Source organism: Equus asinus, chromosome 4, assembly GCF_041296235.1.
Source record: "Equus asinus isolate D_3611 breed Donkey chromosome 4, EquAss-T2T_v2, whole genome shotgun sequence".
In the NCBI taxonomy this organism is placed as follows: Eukaryota; Metazoa; Chordata; class Mammalia; order Perissodactyla; family Equidae; genus Equus; species Equus asinus.
In genome coordinates this window covers 45,369,274-45,390,034 of record NC_091793.1, presented here as the reverse complement: position 1 = coordinate 45,390,034, position 20,761 = coordinate 45,369,274, and the positions used below count along the sequence as shown (strand labels likewise).

Genomic DNA, 20,761 nt, shown 5'->3' with positions numbered 1-20,761 from the left:
TATTCAGGAGAAACACTCCAGCAGGTGTGCAAGGGGACATAAGAAGATGTTCTTTGGGGCATTGTTTGTAATGGCAAAGACGAGATCTGGACACAACCTGACAGTCTGTCAAGAGGGCAATGGCGAAATCAATCCCACTGTTGTCTTACATGGAATACTGCATAGCAGTTAAAGTGAAGTTGTTCTTTATGGACTAAGATGAGTATAGCTTCAGGACGTTCTACTGGGAAAGAAAGCAAGGATCAATACGTAACAGGTTGTAGAACAGTATTTTTAGTGTGATAGGTCTATATTCTTTTTATAAGGGAGAAAATACTAAAAAAAAATCACTGTTCAGAAATGTCTATCAGTACGTAAGCATGTAAACACAGAGCAAGGGACAGCACACATAGAAATACACATATGTATGTACACACACATGAATATTTCTCACTGGGAACAAGGTTGTTCTGGAGGGGGAGGCAAGGGACTACATGAAGAATGGACTTTAGCCTTATCTGTAATTTTTCATTTTTTAATAAGGAAATGTATTACTTGTGTAAATAAAATTAAAATTAAAGGTATATTTATCAAATTTATTTCTATCTTGCCTTTTTCTAAAAAGATAAAAGAAAAAGAAGAAAATGAGACAAAGGAAAGAAATTGAAAAGTATATAAGCATCAGATTTAGCTCTGAACTCCCTGGCAGCCAGAGCAAAAAGGGGACATGGTATAAATTACATCATTTTCCCCAAATGGAGGGTGCATCCAGTTCCTTTTGAGACAATTTTCTATACTGAAACTATATTCTAAACAAATTTACTCATGTGGGACTTTATCTGGAGCCCACATGTTGTCCACCACAGTTTCAAGCATGATTCTATTCCTATTTAAGTATAGAGAAACGTCCTGCTTTTTCTTCCCTGATGTTTACAGACACTCTCCCCCACCTCCCTCTCCCACCTCATCTGTACTGCTGTCCTCCTCGCTCACTATGCTCCAATCACACAGGTTGCCTTCTATAGTTCCTTGAACAAGCTCAGCCTACTCTCATCCTGGAGAGAGTAGCGGATGCTGCAGTGTGTGCCCAGGTTACCCTTCAGGACTGGGGCATCCTTCCCCACTGTTGGGAGCTTGGTTGTTGAGGCAGAATCCTTCCCGGGGAGTTGTCCTCAGCAGAACGGGAAGGGAACTACCTCACCCAAAGTCACACCGCCTCCCTGGGGGCAGCCTATCCAATGATGGGCAAGGTGGGGGCATCAAGGCCCTGATCCATTGCCTCAGTTCCAGGCATCTCTGAAGGGCCGTCCCAGCTTCAGAACTCCCTGCAGGGTCGCTGAAGCCTCCGTAGCAGCCTCTTCGCAGCCCGACACCCCCTCTGCCTGCTCCCTCACCCTCATGGTGTCGGCAACACGGCAACACGGGGTGCACTGCTGAAGACGCCGCCCGTACGCACATCTCTGCTCAGGGTCGGCCTGTGGGAGAGCCTGACCCACAACAGTACGTCTTCTGTAGAAGCTGTTCCCTCTGCCCAGAACGTTCCCCGGCCCTTGATTTCAACACTGTCATGGTGGCAGTGAGGACTTCCTGTCACACAAATGTCCACTTAAATGTCACCTCCTCACTGAAGCTTTCCCTCACCGTTCAACCTAAAATAGCCTCTGAGATGCTATCGTATCAGCCAGTTCTAATTCTCTGCCTGGCACTTGTCACCATCCAAAACATGACTTGTTTATTTATCATTAATATGTTAATTTTAAAAATTATTACCCATTTTTTCCCCTCATCAGGCCCTATCCTTGGTCTATCTTATTCACCAATGCATTCCCAGAGCCTAGAACAGGGCGTGGCAAATACACGGTGCTTCGTAAATATTTCTTGAATTGATCAATGACTAAAATTCTATCTTAAAAATGTAATATAAAGGGAATTGGAGGACAATTTGATGTTTGCATGACTTGAGGCTTTTTGATAATAATAAGACCAAAATTTATAAATTTTCAAAGCTGATTCAGCCTTGGAAGAAGATATATCATTTTTAAAAATCCACTGCCTGACTTGGTGAACAGGAGGATGAAATTACTTCTGGAATGATCTATGTGACCCTTTATTTAGAAAAACAGATATTTTGTGTAGAATTAGGCACAGTACTGAAGGAGAACTGACCACATACATCAGGAAGGAGAGAAGCCTTATTCCAGAATGTCCTTGTGGGACTTAGAAGGAAGGGGATGCTGAGTGATCGACAGCTGCTAAGATTTACCCAGCACCCACGCTAGGCCATATGCTGTTCAAGCTCTTTATCGTACTAAGTCATTTCTTCTTCGTGACTCCCCTATGAGGTAGAGATTATTGCCATCCCCATTTTACAGATGAGTAGACTGAGGCACAGAGAGGTTAAGGACCTTGCCCAAGGTTACACAGCTGGAAAGTAGCAGAGCTGGGAGTTAATTCCCGGCAGTCTGACTTAAGAGACCGCACTGTCTGCAGCCTCCCTGTTGCCAGGCAGATGTCAGAGAATCACAAAAACAGACATGAACAAGGTGATTTTTTTCTAGTCTCTTTCAAATTTTCTATTCTGAAATGTACAACATATACAGGTTATTACAGCAAGCGTTTCTGTTGACTCCTTGCTTTCTAGAAACTCCCACTCCCACAGTCCTTTCTGTTGATGCCTCATTTGATGTCCTGGCATTATGGGAATTTCTGTGGCCATAATTTGGGGGTGAAGCGTGCAGGGGAAAATTTGGCCAAGGAAGTAGAACAGAATTTTAAATAAGGCAAAAAGCAGCAAATGTAATGAGAAAAAGAACATAGGGACAAACGGATGGAAACAAGCCAAAAGGCTGGAAATGGAGCTCTTGAAAACAACCTTTGCTATCCTCATAGCAAAACAAGTTGGCTGTTAAAGAAGATTGAGTTACGGCCCTGAATGCTTTCTCCCAATGTTGTTTTCCTCTCACCTGTGGGTGGATTAGACTAGAGAATCTAATATAATTTGCTCCAGAAAGCCCATCGGCTTCCTTTTCTGATCTGTTCTCTCTTCTCCATCCTTCTTGATTTTTCTCTTCCTTTCTTCCAAAGCCTGGGCTTTGCACTTAAAGAGACCCAGCCAGGTTCCTGCCTCTGCCACTTCATGGCTGTTTGCATATTCAGGCAAATGATTTAACTGCCTAAGCTTTATTTTCCTCATCTGTAAAATGGGCATAACAATACTAACTTCATAGAACTGGGAGCAGGAAATGAGGCACGTGTACAAAGTGCCTTGCATGGAGGCCGGCACATAAGAGACTTTAGTTCCTTTCTCTGCCTCACTTCTCTTTCCCTCCCCTTCATTCCTGAATTCTTCAGGTTTGTTGGGCTGTGCTGCTGGGAGACTAATAGTCCTTAATGGACAAGATCCTCTGAGGGGTGAATCTCAGGCATAGAGAGTTCTGGTGTTCAAAGTTACAACATAATTTCTAAGTAAAGCTCTTAGAGCAGAATTCACCTGTAAATATCAAACATGAATGCAATCACTTAACATCATTAAATGTTACATCACGTCCAGGAATTCCAAATATTAAAGAGAAAGCCACTCTAGCAAATTATTATTATTAATGTTATTAATGTTAAAATAATTGTACTGTAGTTGCCATTAATTATTAATTCATTAAGGGTTCATTGGTGGGAGTGAACAGACCTGTGTTTCTATAATTTGCTGCAACATTATTAATTGAAAGAATGTGTTCTATTAAAATCAATTAATCAAATCCATGTGGAATCCAGTCCTTGCCAGTGTCTTGATGATGGAAAAAAAAAATCTCCCCCAAAATAAAATAAACATGAAAAGTCAAATCTCCAGGCTAGATCTAAGTTGAATATTTTACGTATACCTGCAAATAAAGTTGATGGCATGTGGCCTAATGGATATCAGGTTTTCGTGACAATCTCAAAACATCCGGGTGCCATGCTGTACCGTTGGCGGGAAGATCCAGGTACAGGAGCGCCCCCCGGAGAGCGCTGCAGCGGGACTTACCATTGTAGCGTGGCAGGAGTGGAGTGCGGCTTGGACGCGCGGTTATTTTCTTTTTCCTCATCTGTTAAAGAAAAAGGAGCTAACTTCAGTAGGAAAAAGTAAAAGGCCTCTCAGCTCTCCCAAGTTTCAAAAGACTATATTTACCTCAAATATTGATGCTTCGAGAGCAATGATATTTTGGCTTTTCCAACATATTAGACTTATCATACTTTAATAAGAGAAAGAGGGGAAGCTGACTTTGACAGAAAACTCTCCCATCGATTTGTATTTTTATTGGACACAATATGGTTACAGGGTGAGAGCTCTCTTCATCACTGGACAATATAACTGTGTTCCCCCGACTTGCTGTTTACCCAACTGAAGCTGACTTGGTGATTCTGAGCCTAAGACCATGGTGACCTCACCTACCATTTGCTCCTTGTAACCTCAGTGGAACAGATGGTGTAGGGTAAGCAGAGTCTAAGTTCAGAAGAATCAGGTGAGCAATACAATAGAGCAGGGGTTGGCAAACTTTTTCTATAAAGGGCCAGATAGTGAATATTTTAGGGTTTGGGGGCCAAGGGGCAAAATCAAGAATATTATGTAGTATTTATACAACAGGAGAGAAAACAAATTTCCACAAAGCTTTTATTGACAATGTTCAAAATATGATGATAGTAACTGAGTACAATTTTTGTAATATAGGTCTATCAGTGAGAAGAATGAAATTATTTGAGGGGAGTGGGTAACGTTTTTCTTGGGATTCAAAGTTCACAATTCCTATCATCAAACAGATTACCAAATATTTATCTGTAAATACCTTTCTTGCCTACAGCCCTATGAAAACAGGCATCCGGCCAGATGTGGCCGGGGTGGGGGGGCCCTGCGGGGTTCTAGTTTGCTGACATCTGCAATATAGCAATCTGAACAACAGACCAATCTTTGCGTACCTAAGAAGAACTGCTCACAATTTTATCATCGACTGAGAAATACATATAATTAGTCTCATGCAATTCCTAATGAAGATTATTGATAGAGAAATACTCAACATAAAATAAAATTTCTTGATCCACAAAATTTGACCTAGGAAGACTGGTACAAATAATAGCCTCAAAAGAAAAGTAATAATGTAAAAACCTACAAATATAATCAACAAAATTTAACAAGAACATGTAATATGGTCAATGAAAGAAACCTGTGGTGTAAAATTTATATGGAAAATAATTTATACCTATTAATTATTAATTAATTATTAAAATAATGTAAGTAAAACCAAAGCAAAAGTGGGAAAAAGTGAAATATGCTGTACCAAAAAATATTTTAAAATAAATTAGCTTAATGAAGTTGAGAAAATATTTTCTTGATGAAAGTTTATCAATATTGATATAATTCTGGTTAAAATGTCTGCTTATAGAAACTGTGAAGATGTTTGTTGTTGTTCCTTATTCAATTGTACATACTCAGCTTCCTTATTAACAGAATCCCAGTTTAGAGGGGACCATGCGTCAGGGAGGCTGACCCCTCTCAACTCCTAGGGAGGTGAACGTTGATTAACTTAAATCTCTCAAGGTAATTTTATGTCATCCAGCCACTGATGCATTAGGTGGGCATGTGACCTGGTGCTGGCCCATTGGACTTCAGCAGAAGCCCTCTGGATGCTTCTGGGAAAGATATTTTTCCCTATAAAAAGGAATGGGGGCCTTGACTCCAAATTTCTGCCTCCAAAACTATGAAAAAACAAATGTCTATTATTTTATATAAATAAAGAGAAAGAGATAGAAGGCGAGAAGGAGAGAGGGAGGGAGGAAGGAAGGAAGGAAAATGGGGGAATGAGCCTGGCCTGTCCTGCTTTTGAACATGGCTGAGAGGACACAATAACTGGAGCGAGGCAGCAAACTTTGGACTGGGGGAAGGGCAGCCTGAGGACCAAGTCAATGCTGAGGGAGGCAGAGAGGAAAGGGGGAGAGGCTGGGGGTTCTGGATGTCATGTTGTGCTTCTGACTAACCAACCCTAAAAATAGCTGCTGCTTTGTTTTGTGAGATAATACAATTTTCTCAGTTAATATAACCTCTTCTCATCGGATATTCTCTTCTCTGCCACCAAAACCATCCCAACTGATGGATGTTCTGACCCTAAATGTTCTCAGGGACAAAATGTCCCAATACATCATGGGCTCCACACCCGTTCGTGCTGCTTTGTCAACCTGGAGCTCCTTCTAAATGTTTCTCATTCTTGCCAGCTTCCAATAGACACCACCACCTCTCTGAAGCCCTCCCTGATACTCTCCGAGTCAGGCATCATTGATCCTAACTCTGTTCCTCGACACCCCATTTCTTGTCTCTCAGTTGAACAGTGTAGCTGCCGGGATTATCATTTCTGTACATATCCGTGTCCATCTCTCTGACCTGAGTATCCCACGTAAGAGCTCCTACTTAAGAAGGTGGGATGGTATTTCAGTCATCTTTGCATTCCCTCCTACCAGCGCCTTCTCCTTGGCACTTAATTAAACAGTCGAGTCTGCCTTTCACAAATGTCTTCGACAATCTTTTTTAAAAAAATAACACAAGGAGTATGAGCCCATGAGTCTCAGAAAAAGCTAGGTAAATAGACACAAAGAACAATACTCAACCTCAATTGTTCACAAAGAAATAAAAGGAAAATAATAATGAGGCATGACTTTATATCTCTGAGAGTAACAAAAATTTTAAAAAATGATAATCCCCAATGCTGGTGTGTAAATGGTAAAACTGACAGTCTCATACTTCTCTGAAGGTAGTTTTAATCATGTTTTTGGTAAGCAAGTTGGCAATAATTTTGAGAGCCATCTAAAATGTCCAGTCTCTTGGCCCTATAACCCAATTTCTAGAAATTATACTAAGCAAATAATCAAAAAGAAAAAAAAGGCTATATTAAAAAATATGATCAATTTTTTTTTTAAACAAGGAAAAGTACATACAAACCTAAATACACCTCTGCCTAGCTTATGCTGGAACATGACTAACATTTCCGTTCTCCCTAGAACTGGCAGGGTTTTTGGTGGTTTTTTTTCTGATTCTTTAAATTTTAGCATTTCAGCCAAGCTGGACCAGATATCAAAAGACCTATGTTGTAGAAGCAATTCCAAAACTTACTGGCCATGACTGACAAACCACTCAACCTTTGAGCTTCATTTTCTCCATTTGTAAAAAGGTCATTTTACAGGGCTATGGAAAGGATCGCATTAATTAATTCAACAAATATTCATTGAATAGCTTATTTATGCCCTGGATGCTGGGGATAAAGAAATTAAGCCCCTGCCCTTGAGTCTGGTAGGAGAAAGAGAAAGACAAACAGTGGAGAGAGAGGCCACGTTCAGTAAGAAGTGATGAAGGCTGTGATAAGTTAGGCAAAGAAGAGCCCACCAACCCAGGCTGCAAGAAGAAGCAGGTCCAGTCAGAGAAGACTTCCTGGAAGAAGTGGTAAGTGGAGCTGAGACCTGGAATGGGCCAGAGATGGGCACCAGATGGCAGGGAAGATGGGACGAAGTCGAGGGGTAGGGTGGAGAAGGCGGGGGACAGACAAAGACACAGGGACCCAAGAGATCACGCCACCTTCCCAGAAGCAGGTGGCCGGAGCATGCGTCCTTATTGTGTGGTGGAATGAAGCAAGGATGCTGGAGGGAGGCTGTTTGACAATCTACTAATCCTGTTTCAAGTTCAAGACAGTTTCTTGTCTCTAAACTGAGGGTGGTAATATTGCCTTCCTCAAAGGATGGGTGGAAGGATTAAGTGAAATGAACTTAACAAGGGATAAGAGCTCAGAACATGAGCTGCAGAAGCTCCGTGGCAGAGGCTGCCCTGGGCTGCTCCGGCTGGTCAAGAGGCCTTGGGGCAATTCTGTCCAGCTGGGATCGGCTGTGGGAAGCAGGCAAGGAAGGCCACCTCTGTGCTTGGAAAGATTTACAGGAGCAAAGACAACTGTGTCGACAGGGACCCTGCAAGGCAGACACACACCAGGGGACATCACAACTCCAAACAGGAGATGGCGTTTGAGCTGGGTCCTGAAGAGACCATCAGGGTTTTTAAATAAGTGTTTTCTGTTTGCAAAAATAATACATGTTCTTTTTTATTATTATTAATTTGGAAAATATAGAGAAAATAGAAATCTCTAGAAATCCAAGCCCCTCACAACAGAGAGAACTATTGTTAACCTTTTTATCCTATTTCCCTCAGTCTATTCTCAGTGTTCACCCAGGCACACACACCTAACTTAAAACAAGTAAAGATCACACAGTTCATCCTGACTTATAACCTGTCTCTCTCACCTTTACAGGGACAGGTCAGACTTTGCGAGGAGGACACTGAGGGAGAGGGGGCTCCATGAGGAATGGTGTGGAGAACGGCCCAGGGGAAAATGCAAGTGGTCTATTCGGCTGGAGCCAATAGTGCTATGAAGAAGTTTTACGTCCCTATTTGATAAATAAGGAAACCGAGCTTCGGTGAAGCTGAATGACTTGCATGAAGTCATACAGCTGGTGACTGGAGACTGGACCCCACTCAGTGCTTGGCATATGGTGGCTACTAATAGTATTTAGACGAGAACTGGTCTGCCCGGCAGCCAACAGGGACCCCCTGGCTCACTCATCACACAGGTGCCATTCACCTCTGCAGGCCACTTTCTAGACCACTAGTGACTTTGTGCCCAGGGTCTGACCACCCAGCCTCTTTCCCCCAAAGGGGGTGTGTGTCACCCCCAGGCCTGACCCTCCTATCTGATGGCTCTCGATTCTAATTCACCCGAAGTGCTGGTTACTCGTTGACTCGTTCATCAAATATTTATTAAATGTCTACTATATTCCAGCCCTATGCCAGGGGCTAAGGTGAGAAAAAACAGACACGGTCTCTGCTCGCCTGAGCTCAGAGTCAAATTATCAGCAAATAAAATGTAAGTCCTGGGCAAGAGCTGTGAAGGCAGGTCCAGGATGCTAGGGCAGCACCAAACGGGGACGGGAGCCCAGCTGAGGGATCTGAAGGAGGAGCAGGAGCCACCTAGGCGACGAGGACAGGAGAGCACATTTTAGGTGCATGGGGACAGCCACAGTTGATAGAGACTTTAGGAACGGGTCCTGCCAAATGCCTTTTCATTTTAACAGGCAGAAACGCCTCAAGCCAAACAAGATTCAGCCCGTAAGGCGGAAGTTCAGGCCAGCAAGATTCCTGGAGCCATTCACAGCACAGGCCCGCCCTCAATGCCCACCCTGCTCATCCTACCAAAACTGGAGAGCAGCTCCTCCTTCAAAAACCTCCCGGCAAGATGCTGCCCGGCGCCTGGCCTCCTCCTGGCCGCTCTGTTCTGCCGCCACTTTGCAGTTATGGTTCCAGGCATACCCCGGGGAATCTCAGTCCAGCTCCCAGTGGGCAGCAGCTCTGCTCCCTCTCTGGATCCATCTCCCAATGTAAACTCGGGGGCCAAATTTCCAGGCTCAAATCCTGGCTCCACCGCTTGCTAGCTGTGTGACCTTGAACAAGCTTTTAGTGCCTTAGTTTCTTTATCTGTCGAGTAGGGGTAATAACAGCACCAGGCACATACTGTGAGGATTAATTGAACCACTCGTGGCACAAGATACATGCTCTCTAAGTGTTCTCTCTTGCTGTAATAGTTGTCACTCCTCCGGAGGGGCCAGGCGCCTGGACCCTCGTCCTGCCCAGGGGGCTGTGTCTGGCAAGGCCAGCATCCGGGACAGGGTTATCTGCTCCTCCCCTGCGTTCCCACACCGCCTGGGCTGCTCCCTAGCAAAGGCCTCCTCACAGGGAATGGTGGCTGCTTACTGACCAGCGCGACTGCCATGCTCATTTGTAAGCTCTGTGGGGCACAGACCACACTTGCCATTGTGTCTTCAGCACCCACACATGGTAGGGGCTTATGAAGTATTTGTGGAATAAATGAATGAATAAGATAATACCACAATTCAATGCTGAGCCCGCCCATCTGATTTCAGTAAGCATACAAAACAACAATACAACCAGGGGACACTTACTGACAATTTATAGTGTGTCAGGCACTGTGCAATGCTCTTTACGTTGCTGCATTTAATTTTCACAGCTGCCCGAGACAGTGGATGATTTAACGCACGTGAAATATCAAACACGGTGCTTGATGTATACTTAGTGCTTAATCAACGTTAGGTCTAATTATTAGTATTATCCCCTTTGACAGAGGAAGAAACTGAGGCTCAGAGAAGTGAAGTGATCTGTCTGAGGTCACACAGTTAATGGTGGAGCCAGAAGAGGGACCCAGGCTAGCTGACCTCCAAACCTCCCTGAACCCAAACTCTCTCTCTTCAAACCTGTGGCAATGAACTGAAGATTTTAGGGGATATGTCATCAGCCTAATCATTTCTTTCCTGCCTCTATGCTGAATGAATTCACAATACTTGGGAACCTATTCTAGAATATTTCCTACCTGGAGCCAGGGTGGCAGAGTGTAATATTGACGGAGAAAGTTTCTAAATTAATTACTTCTCTTCAAATCCCAGGAAAGGTTCAAATTTACGTGAGTCTCGAGTTGCACTTCAAAGTTTTAATTCTATTTCCTTTCATTATACTAACCTGGCTGCACCTGGCCAGACCTCGCCTGTTGGGAACATGGGGCTGCCAAAGATTTCATTTCCCCTTATCTACCTTCTTCCCAGCCTCTGCAAAGGGCACCAGCTGATGAGGAGGGGGCCCGGACCAGGCCTCTGGCAGTGGGCCTCCACCCCTGGCAGCAAACCCTTCTCCCCGTGGGAACAGGGCTAAGTCCCAAAGAGAACTGCGGTGTTGGCAGCATTGCTCTGGCGGGAGGGGACAGCGGGGGGCTCACACCTGCTTCCTTTCACCTCCTCTGGGCCGATTCCTTCATAACCTCGGGGCAGGAAAGGGCCTTTCTAACTTCGAGACGAACCCCAAAGCCATAAACGGAAATATGGATAAATTTTACTACATAAAAACTCCAAAGCTTCTGTGTGGGGAAAAAAACCCACACCATACGTACAAAGATAAAAACACGCTTGGGAAAATTGCAATCACAGCACAGGCTCACCTCCCCACCACAGAAAGAGCTCCAATAAAACCAGGAGGAAAAAGACCAAGAACTAAGAGAAATAATAGCCAAAGCGCAGGACACACAGTTCCTGGAAAAAATACAAATGTTCCTGAAATGAGAAAAGATGATTAATCTCAATGAGTGGAAATGAAAACGACACTAAATGACCATTTCTCACTTATCAGATTGGCAAAAATCCAAACCGCAACCACACAACTCTGCTGGGAAGTTGTGGGAAACAGGTGCCCTCCTGCCTTGCAGGGGGAGTGCAGAATGGTACCTTCCCGTATGGAAGGTCATTTGGGAGAATCTACTGAAATCCCACATGCCCTTTACCCAGCAGACCCATGTCTGGGAGCGGATCCTTCAGCTACGCCTGGACACACAGGAAATGACCATACACAAGATTATTCGTTCCAACTTGTCTGTAGCAGCAAAAGCTTGCAAACAGCCCAGTGTTAACCAAATTATGATACATGCTCAGAATGGAATACCACACAACTGTGAAAAAAATTAAAAACAAGAAAAGAATGAGGATGCTCTCTCTGTTCTCACTGATAAGGAACACTCCAGGGTTTATTATTAAGTGAAAAAAGCAAGTCACAGCAAAATGCATACAGGGTGCAACTTTTTTGTGCAAGAAAGTGGCAAAAAAAAAAAGAACATATATTTGAATTTTTTATTTGCATAAAGAAATAAAATACTGGAAGAATACACAATTAACAAACAGAAATGCTTACCACCAGGGAGCTGAGGTGGGGAATGGGGTGGAACCAAGACTTCTCAATGAGTACCTTTTAAAGCATTTTGATTTTTGCACCCAAGGGATGTATTATCGATTCAAAAACACTCTAATTAAATTTGAACAAATTGAAAGACCCTCTTGGGGAGGGAGCATCTGAAAGAAGAATGTGTTTGAATGACTAAGTGGTCCCGGAGTGCCAAAAACTGAAAGCAAATTATAAATACTCATAATCTGGCATGGCTTTACACTATTTTGCTTTCCTAATATCCATTTACTTAATGAACACTTACTGAGCACCTACTGTGTACCAGGACCTACTGTGTTAAGTGCTGGTGAGACATAGCCCATCAGACAAGCTCCCATCCTCTTAGGGCGTCAGGGCCCATGGAAGGACTGGGGAAGGCACAGAGGGGCCCTGTCAGTGTGCTCCAAGCCACAGGAGGGACTACTTAGTTCTTCACAAGAGGAGAGGACAGATAGACACTCAGGGGACAGAAAGGCTGAGGAAGGGGAGGAGTCTGGGGGATCGTCTTAAATTGTAACCTGAGCACTGAGCCTTGACAGCCAGCCAGCAGCCTTAGACCTCAGTCCCTAGCCAGGACTAAAACTGCAGCAAACACCACCTGAGGGCAATCCAAGTTTTAAAGGGCATCATGGGATGGCCATCTGTGGGACTCTGACCCCTGAATTCCCACTCTAAGTCACTGCCCTTGCTCTTGGAGCCGTCTGAATGCCCTTCTGCTATTGGTCAGGGGCTTTTGTCCACAACGCAATGGGAATATGAAACAGTTTAACTCCATTTCCTCTTCTCTGGAACCCCGTCTTATGAAGTTCTAAGACCCCAAATTGGGTAATAAACTGACATGCTGAGTGAACTGAGTGGAGAGACAGATTCCTAACTTTCACTTATATAGCCCTGAAATGTGATGAGATTTTAATAGGATAATGATGAGTCATATTAAGTTGTGACCCTCTGTGATCCCTGTTCTGTGTCATTGAATTTCAGCTCTTCCCTTCCCTGTCAGTAACAGCCACGACAAGCGAAGGGCTGGGGAGGGTAAAGGAAGATGGCTACGTTCCTAGCGAGGCAGGCAGGACAGAAGGGTGGCAGTTAGCAAGTGTCAAAGAGCAGAGGGAACAGGGCTCAGTATGGACTGTCTCAGAAGAAACAGAACCCCCTTCCCACATGTCTACCACACACACACACACATGCACACGCACACACACAGAACTGATAAGTCTTGGAGATACAGGGAAGACTCTGGACTCCCACCTAGGATATAGGATAGGGGCTAGAGTCATTTGATCTAGATATTAAGGAAATGGTGACCTGAAGGGTAGAGGACTTGGGTACATCTGGGTTACATTTAACTTGTTCTGCTTCCCAAGAAGGGAAATAGGAATCCCAAGAACTCCCACTGGGTTCCTGCTGTGTGGACCCAGCCTATCACCCTAGTCTCTCCAGTTCTCTCCATCCTGCTAACGCCACCCTGGACTACAGCCTCATCACCTCAAACCTGGACTAGGTAGAAGCCCCTCAAGTGCCCTCCTGGCTCTAATCCACCCTCCACATTCGCCTGAAAATGCCACTTTGATGTCACTCTTCCACGCAGCTCCTTCAAATTCCAAATCTCTTGTTTGGAATTCAAGTCTCTCAACAATAAGGCCTAAACTCCCCTTCTCAACCCTGTTTCCCATGATGCTTCAACCTCTTTGCTCAAGCCAATCTGGAAAACTCTCCAGGCTCAAAACCTGCCTTGTGGCTTTCTGCCTCCCAGCCCTTTACCATCACCACTTAAAGGAACCACACGGATCTTTCAAGGTCCATCGCACATGGCACCTCCTCCAAGAGGACTTCCCCCTGTCGTCACCTTCAACCTTGTGGCCTCTCCCAAACTTTAGCATGCATTCTAATCACCTGGGGGGCTTGTCAAAATGCAGAGCATGTTGGGGCTGGCCCCGTGGCCGAGTGGTTAAGTTCGCGCGCTCCGCTGCAGGCAGTCCAGTGTTTCGTTGGTTAGAATCCTGGGCGAGGACATGGCACTGCTCATCAGACCACGCTGAGGCAGCGTCCCACGTGCCACAACTAGAAGGACCCACAACGAAATATACAACTATGTACCGGGGGGCTTTGGGGAGAAAAAGAAGAAAAATAAAATCTTTAAAAAAAAAAAATGCAGAGCATGTTTCAGTGGGTCTGCAGTGGGCCTGAGATCCTGCATTGTTAACAAGCTTCCAGTGAGGTTGTGCTGGAGTCCAGGAGCATACTTGGTATGGTAAGGTAGAACACCTTGCATCATTCTAACGGAATTTATCACATATGACCTTATATTATTAATGTTCATGCATGTGCCTTAGCTTCCCTTCTAGATTGAAAATCCCTTGAGAGCAGGGACCCCAGGAGACACAGTTTATAGAGTATAAATAGAGCCAGCTGTAAAATCAGCCAGCTCTAAGTTCAAGTCTTAACTCTGCAACTTACTTGCTATGATATTGAATAAGTCATATAACCGCTGAATCTCAGTTTCTTTATCTGTAAAATGGGGATAAATAATATGTCCCTCCCAGAGGATGAAAGGAAATAGTGCCTGTGATTATGCCTAGCATCCTGCCTGATGTTGAACATATTGTGATTTTGGCTCCCTGTCTCTCCTTCCTCATATCACCAGACTTTCCACAGAGTCTTGTATGTGGTAAGTGCTCAGGGAATCTTCTAGGCCCAGTTTCTGCAGGAACTTCTATTTTACCTGTACAACTCTGTTCAATCCACACTGCTAAGCTTTCCTCTCTGGATATGATGCTCTAAGCAGTCACGGACCTGGAAATGTTTCACAAGCACAGCCTTCCTATCTGTTGGTGAGGACGCCACCAGAAACATAAGAATCTACTGACATCTGCCAGGGAGAAAATTCGATTTGTTCAGCTCGGAAATGAGAATTCATGAGACCCGAATGATGATAAACAACCCATCCACTCCTGTTCAGGCTCCCACACATCAGGCATTTAGAGCCTCTCCTCACTGGTCCAGGGTTTTCTTCCCAACTGCATTCCATCAAATGTCCCATGTCCCTTTCCCCATGCTCACTGGAGCTCTGGTAAATCAATGAAATCCATCTTTTCTGGGCTGCTAAAAGGGACAGCAGAGGAAGAGCCCCAGACAGAGATCAGAAGTCCTCGGTAACAGTTCTGATTCCAGTGTTACCTAAGAGTACGATTTTGGGCAAATGAAGTCTGTTTTCTGAGCCTCAGTTTCCTCATCCGTAAAATAGGAGAGTGAGCCAAGGTGATCTATAAATCTCAGAATCTTTGATTGTAGGCTAATAAACTGATTATTCTCCCATTCCATTTCATTTTAACCAGGACTTCCTGGTGCTGATATCCAGCTCTCGCTCAGGCCAGTGGAAGAAATACTTTTCAGTAGGTGGACCTTTTTCCACTTACCCTGGGAAGGTACTTTTACCTGCTTGGCCTGGTTCAAAGATAAACTGTATGTATAAGGGGCTGGCTCTGTGGCTGAGTGGTTAAGTTTGCGCACTCTGCTGCAGCGGCCCAGGGTTTCACAGGTTCAGATCCTGGGCGCGGACCTAGCATCACTCATCAAGCCATGCTGAGCCAGCATCCCACATAGTAGAACTAGAGTGACATACAGCTAGAATATACAACTACGTACTGGGGCACTTTGGGGAGAAGAAGAAAAAAAAAAGATTGTAACAGATGTTAGCTCAGGGCCAATCTTTAAAAAAGAAAAAAAAATGATAAACTGTATGGCAGGCCCTTTAACTGGCCACTCAATAGCAAATCTTCCTTTTTTTCCTGCTTGCTAATCAACCTCAGTTTTAGTCAAGGCAGTAATGTGACAGCTCCCGAGGTAAATCCTCAATTACTGAAGTCAGGGGTCTGAAAGCTCTTTCTGTAAAGAGCCAGATAGTAAATATTTTAGGATTTGCGGGTTGCATATGGTCTCTCTCACATAGTCTTCTTTTTTTTCCTTACTCTTCAAAATTAAAAACAAAACAAAAAGCAAAAGTGTCTTAGATCGTGGCCTGCATAGAAACAGGAGGCAGTTTGGATTTGGTGTGGGGGTGGTCCAACCATCATAATTCTATTTTTTTCTATTCTTTTGACAAACATTCACTGTCCTATCCTCCCTTTCAGCTACAGAGGGTAGAGTTCTGGACACAAAGAAAGTAGGGAAAGTGTACTGGGAGCTTCTGAGAAAGATCTTGTTGTTTTCTGATAAAAGGAAGACACATGAGAGGAAAGCTAACTGTGCCTTCCCTTGCCCCATCCATCTGTCTTGAATGTGGACCTCGTGCCTGGACCTGAAGCAGCTACCTTGTGACCATGAGGCACCAACATGAGGACAAAAAGCCAATAACTTAAGAGGACTTAGCAGAAAGACATACAGAGCCTGGGTCCTGGATGATGCTGAGCTGTTGAATAACCCATGGAACCCCCTCCTTTCCATCTTTTAGTTAAATAAGATGATAAATATCAGGTTTCTGTCTCTTAAAATCCAAAATATTCTTGAAATACTAAATCTGAGGAGTTTTTTTCTCTTAATTTTTAAAACTTCAACTATCCCCTAGCCCCCAACTATGTGCCAGGCCCTGGGGTACAGTGAACCACACAATCCTCCTGCCCTCATGGGGCTTTCAGTCTAGTAGAAGAGACGACAAGGCACAGACAAGTATTGACATACCCATCAGCCCCTGGGAGCAGGTGATGAGCATCCTGAGCTCTACTCTTGGTATTCCTATGGACAAGTTATGAAATTCTCGGTAGCAAGTCTTTGAAGCACTACATTCTGAGAGACAGAATAGTGCGAAGACTAAAATGACTAATGTTCAATGGCAGATATGCAGACCTGGGTTCAAATCCAGCTCCATCACTTCCCAGCTGTGTAACTTTGAGCAAGTTACTTAACCCCTTTGAGCCTCAGTTTTCACAGGTGTAAAATGAAGCTCATAATAATAAGCTACCTCCTAGGACTACTCTGAGAATTAAATGAGATAATGGAACGAAAGCATCTCTTGTTGCTTAATAGATGATAGCCAATATACAGATTAACTACAAATTTTGTTTAGCAATATGTGCTTAGAAAGAAAGACGAAAAGGAAACACAGAAAAACATCAAGACTGGCTACCTCTGGATAGTGGGATTAGAAGCGATTATTTTTCTTCCTCATATTTCTTTCCTTCATTTTCCAAGTATATACACATATGACTCTTATAGCCAGGGGGTATATTTTCTAATGTAATTTTTGTGTTTTGAAAATAAAAATAACAGGTAGACTGAAACTTCTTGGTTCTTTTATCCTGATGGGAGATAGGTGGCCCACATTCTAGATCTAGCACTGGCATTGAACTGCACTTGTGCAATCTTAGGAAGTCACTTCACCAATGTAGGTCTAAATTTCCCTGTCTAAAATTGAAGATAACCAGACTTCCCATTCTCTCCATGATGAGACAGCTTGCACTGGATTAACTCATCCACCAAAAACAATTGTAAAAGCTAGAAGAACGACGTGAAGCCATTGGAGAGCAGTCAATACGACAGGACTGGAGGAGCTGCAAGCCTTGAGAGAAAGGAAGCACAGGCTGTGGGCTCCGCATTCACCCTGGTGTCTCCCCCGAGGACATTTTTAATTGCTGTAACAGGAAACAGAACTCAAGCAGAATGCAGTCCATTGGGCTGGTGAGAAGTCAGAGTTTGGAGGGGACAGAATGGCTAAGATCCAAAGAGCAACATTCTAGAGAGAGAACCATAGAGAAGAAGACAAACGTACCTGCACTAAAATCCCCCTTGAGTGTTTAGCCCGCTCCTCAGCTGCACACACAGAGAGTGAGAAACCAAAAAACCGAGGAGAAGACACCAGCTTGGAGCCTAAAGAGCTGATTAGTTGAGGAGTTAAAAGTTCAAGCCGGGTCAAGGTAGAAGGAACTTGGTAAACACCCAGGGCTTTCAGCTGTACACCCAGAAAGGCTGTGATCTAGGAGTAAAGATCACACCCTAATAGTATGGACAAAACTGAGAGACTGGAATTAACCAAGGCTGGACAGAAGCAAGGAGACTGCTGGTTCTCTATCACCTGCTAGAACAAAATTTAACCCTCTTTGGAGGAAAGAGTGTAACATCATTCACCCAAAGCCTCTCCAACTTTGCATCCATAACATCCAGCATTAAATGAAAAACTAAAGGCACAGTGCTGAAAACAAGACCAAAAACCTGAAATCCAAGAAAAACACAGATAGTCATGCATTGCTTAACAAGGGGATGTGTTCTGAGAAATGCGTCATTAGGCAATTACATTGTTGTGCAGACATCATAGAGTGTACGTACACAAACCTAGATGGTCTAGCCTACTACACACCTACATTATATGGTGCTAATCTTAGGGGACCACCGTCACATATGTAGTCCGTTGCTGATAAACACATCGTTATGTGGCACATGACTGTAATAGAAATGGATCCAGAGATGACTCAGATATTAGAGTTATCAGACAGGGACTTTAAAATAACTACGGTTAATATGGTTAAGGAGACAAAGGAAAAGATGGTCAAAATATAAGAAATGATGAAAAAAATAGATGAAAAAATTGAGAATATCAACTGAGATTTGGAAAAAGGAATCAAATGGGCATTCCCCATAGAAGAAATAATACAATATCTGAAATTAAGACCACTTGGGATGAGCTTAATAGCAGACTAGACATTATAGAAAATGGGAATTGATAACTGAAAGGCAAGTCAATAGAAAACACCAAACTGAGGTACAAAGAGAGAATAACAGACAAGAGAGAAGAGAAATGGACATAGGAAAGCATAAGAAACATATGAGGTATAGTCAAAAGGTCTAATATTCATGTAAGTAGAGTCCCCGAAGGAGGTAAGAGAGAGAATGGGGCAGAAAAAATATTTGAAGAGACAGTGGTCAAGAATTTTACAAATTTGATGAAAAACAGCCCACAGATTCAAGAAGCTCAGTGAACCCCAAGAAGAATAAATATAAGAAAACCATATCTATGCACATCATAGTCAAACTGCTGCAAACTAAAGCCAAAGAAAAAGTCTTAAAGGCAGTGAGAGATGCAAACACACATTGCATTTAAAGGAGTAAAAATAAGTCTGATAACTACCTTGTCAACAGAAATTTAGGAAGCCAGAAGACAATGGAATGACCACTTTAAAGTGTTGGAGGAAAAAAGCAACTTATCAACCTAGAATTCTATATCCAGCAAAAACGTCCTGGATATAAGGGAAATAAAAATGTTTTTCATGCTCTACATTGCACTACTAGAAATATTAAAGAAGTTTCTTTGGGTTGAAGTAAAAATGATCCCAAATGGAAGCATGGACTTTCTGGCAGGAATGAAGAGCCCTGGGAAGGGTAAATATGGGAATAAATATTGACAGTTTAAAACAACAATAATAATGTCTTGCAGGGCTTATAACATACGTAGAAGGAAAATACACTAAAGCAATAGCCCAGAGGGTGGGAAGAGGTAAATGAGGTTACGCCATGAGAATCCTGGGCTTGGGCTTGAAGTGGGAGGAGAAGGAATATGAGGCAGACATGGAAGGAAGGATGCACGCTATAATCCCTGAGATAACCACTCTCAAACAACATGTAATTGGAAAGCTAGCAGAGGAAAACATCCAAAAAATTTAAACTACTTAATCCCTCCCAAAAAAAAGCCAAAAAGGGAAGAATAAAAGAATAAAGACAGAGGGAACAAATCAAAATTCAATAGTAAGTTTGTTGACTTAAGCCCAACAGAGTAAGTAACTACATTAAATTGAAGTGTTCTAAATATTCCAATTAAAGATTATCAGACTGGATCTAAAATCACTATATAAAAACCTTAATATTGAATTCAGAAAGCTTGAAAATAAAAAAGATGAAAAAGATATATTGCAACCCACATGAAAAGAAGACTGGTATAATTATGTTAGTATCAGACAAAACAGACTTTAAGACAGTAAGTATTACTAGATATAAGGAGAAACATTTAACAATGATAAAAAGGATCATTTCAACAAGAGGATATAATAATCTTCAATTTCTAAGAAACTAATACTCCAAAACATGTAAAGCAGAAATTAACAAAACGGAAAATATAGACAACCATAATCAGAGCTTATTAAATCAGATTTAATACACCTCTTTCAGTAACTGAGAGAACAAACAACAACAACACAACCCATAATAATATGGAACATTTGAATAACACAATTAACCAACCTGATCTGATAACTAGAACACTCCATCCAATAACTGTACAATATGCAGTCTTCACAAGGGTGCATGAGCGTTTGCCAAAACAGACCACGTGTCTGGACAAAAAGCAAGTCTCAACAATTTCAGATACTGAAATCATACAGAATACGTTCTCTGACCACAGTGGAATTACAATAGAAATCAATAACAGAAAGACCACTAGGAAATACCCAAATGTTTAGAAATTAAGCAATAGATTTTAAAATAAATCATGGGCAAAGGAAGAAATCACAATTAAAACTAGAAAATAAGTCTAATTGAATGATAATGAAAGTATGACATCAGGAAAATTACAGGATATAGGTAAGCTGTGCTTAGAGGAAAATTTATAACTTTAAATGCCCATCTTGGAAAATATTGAAAGTCAGTGATCTCAGTGTGTACCTCAAAAGCATGAATAAGATAAAAAATTAAACTCAAAGAAAGTGGAAGGAAGGAAACAATAGAGATTTGAGCAGAAATAAATGAAACAGAAAAAAGATGTAAATTGAGAAAAACAACAAAGCTAAAAGTTGGATCTTTGAAAAGACTAGTAAAATTGATAAACTCTGGCAAGACTGAGTAAGAAAAACAGAGAAAACATAAATTGCCAATATCAGAAATGAAAGAGGGACATCACTATAGAAGCTAAAAACATGACAAAAAGTAATAAAAGGAAAGTTTAAACAATGTCACATAAATATATTTGAAAAT

General features: G+C 42.6%; 1 protein-coding gene across 2 annotated transcripts in view; it reads right to left on the bottom strand.

Moving 5' to 3' along the window:
• RFX4 (regulatory factor X4) overlaps positions 1-20,761 on the bottom strand; it is a 160,752-nt gene that overhangs the window by 108,538 nt on the left and 31,453 nt on the right. For both annotated transcript variants that reach the window (XM_014865835.3, XM_070507197.1), the window contains exon 3: positions 3,998-4,058. In XM_014865835.3, the coding sequence (XP_014721321.1) occupies positions 3,998-4,058 (61 nt within the window). The remainder of the gene's footprint in view (positions 1-3,997; positions 4,059-20,761) is intronic.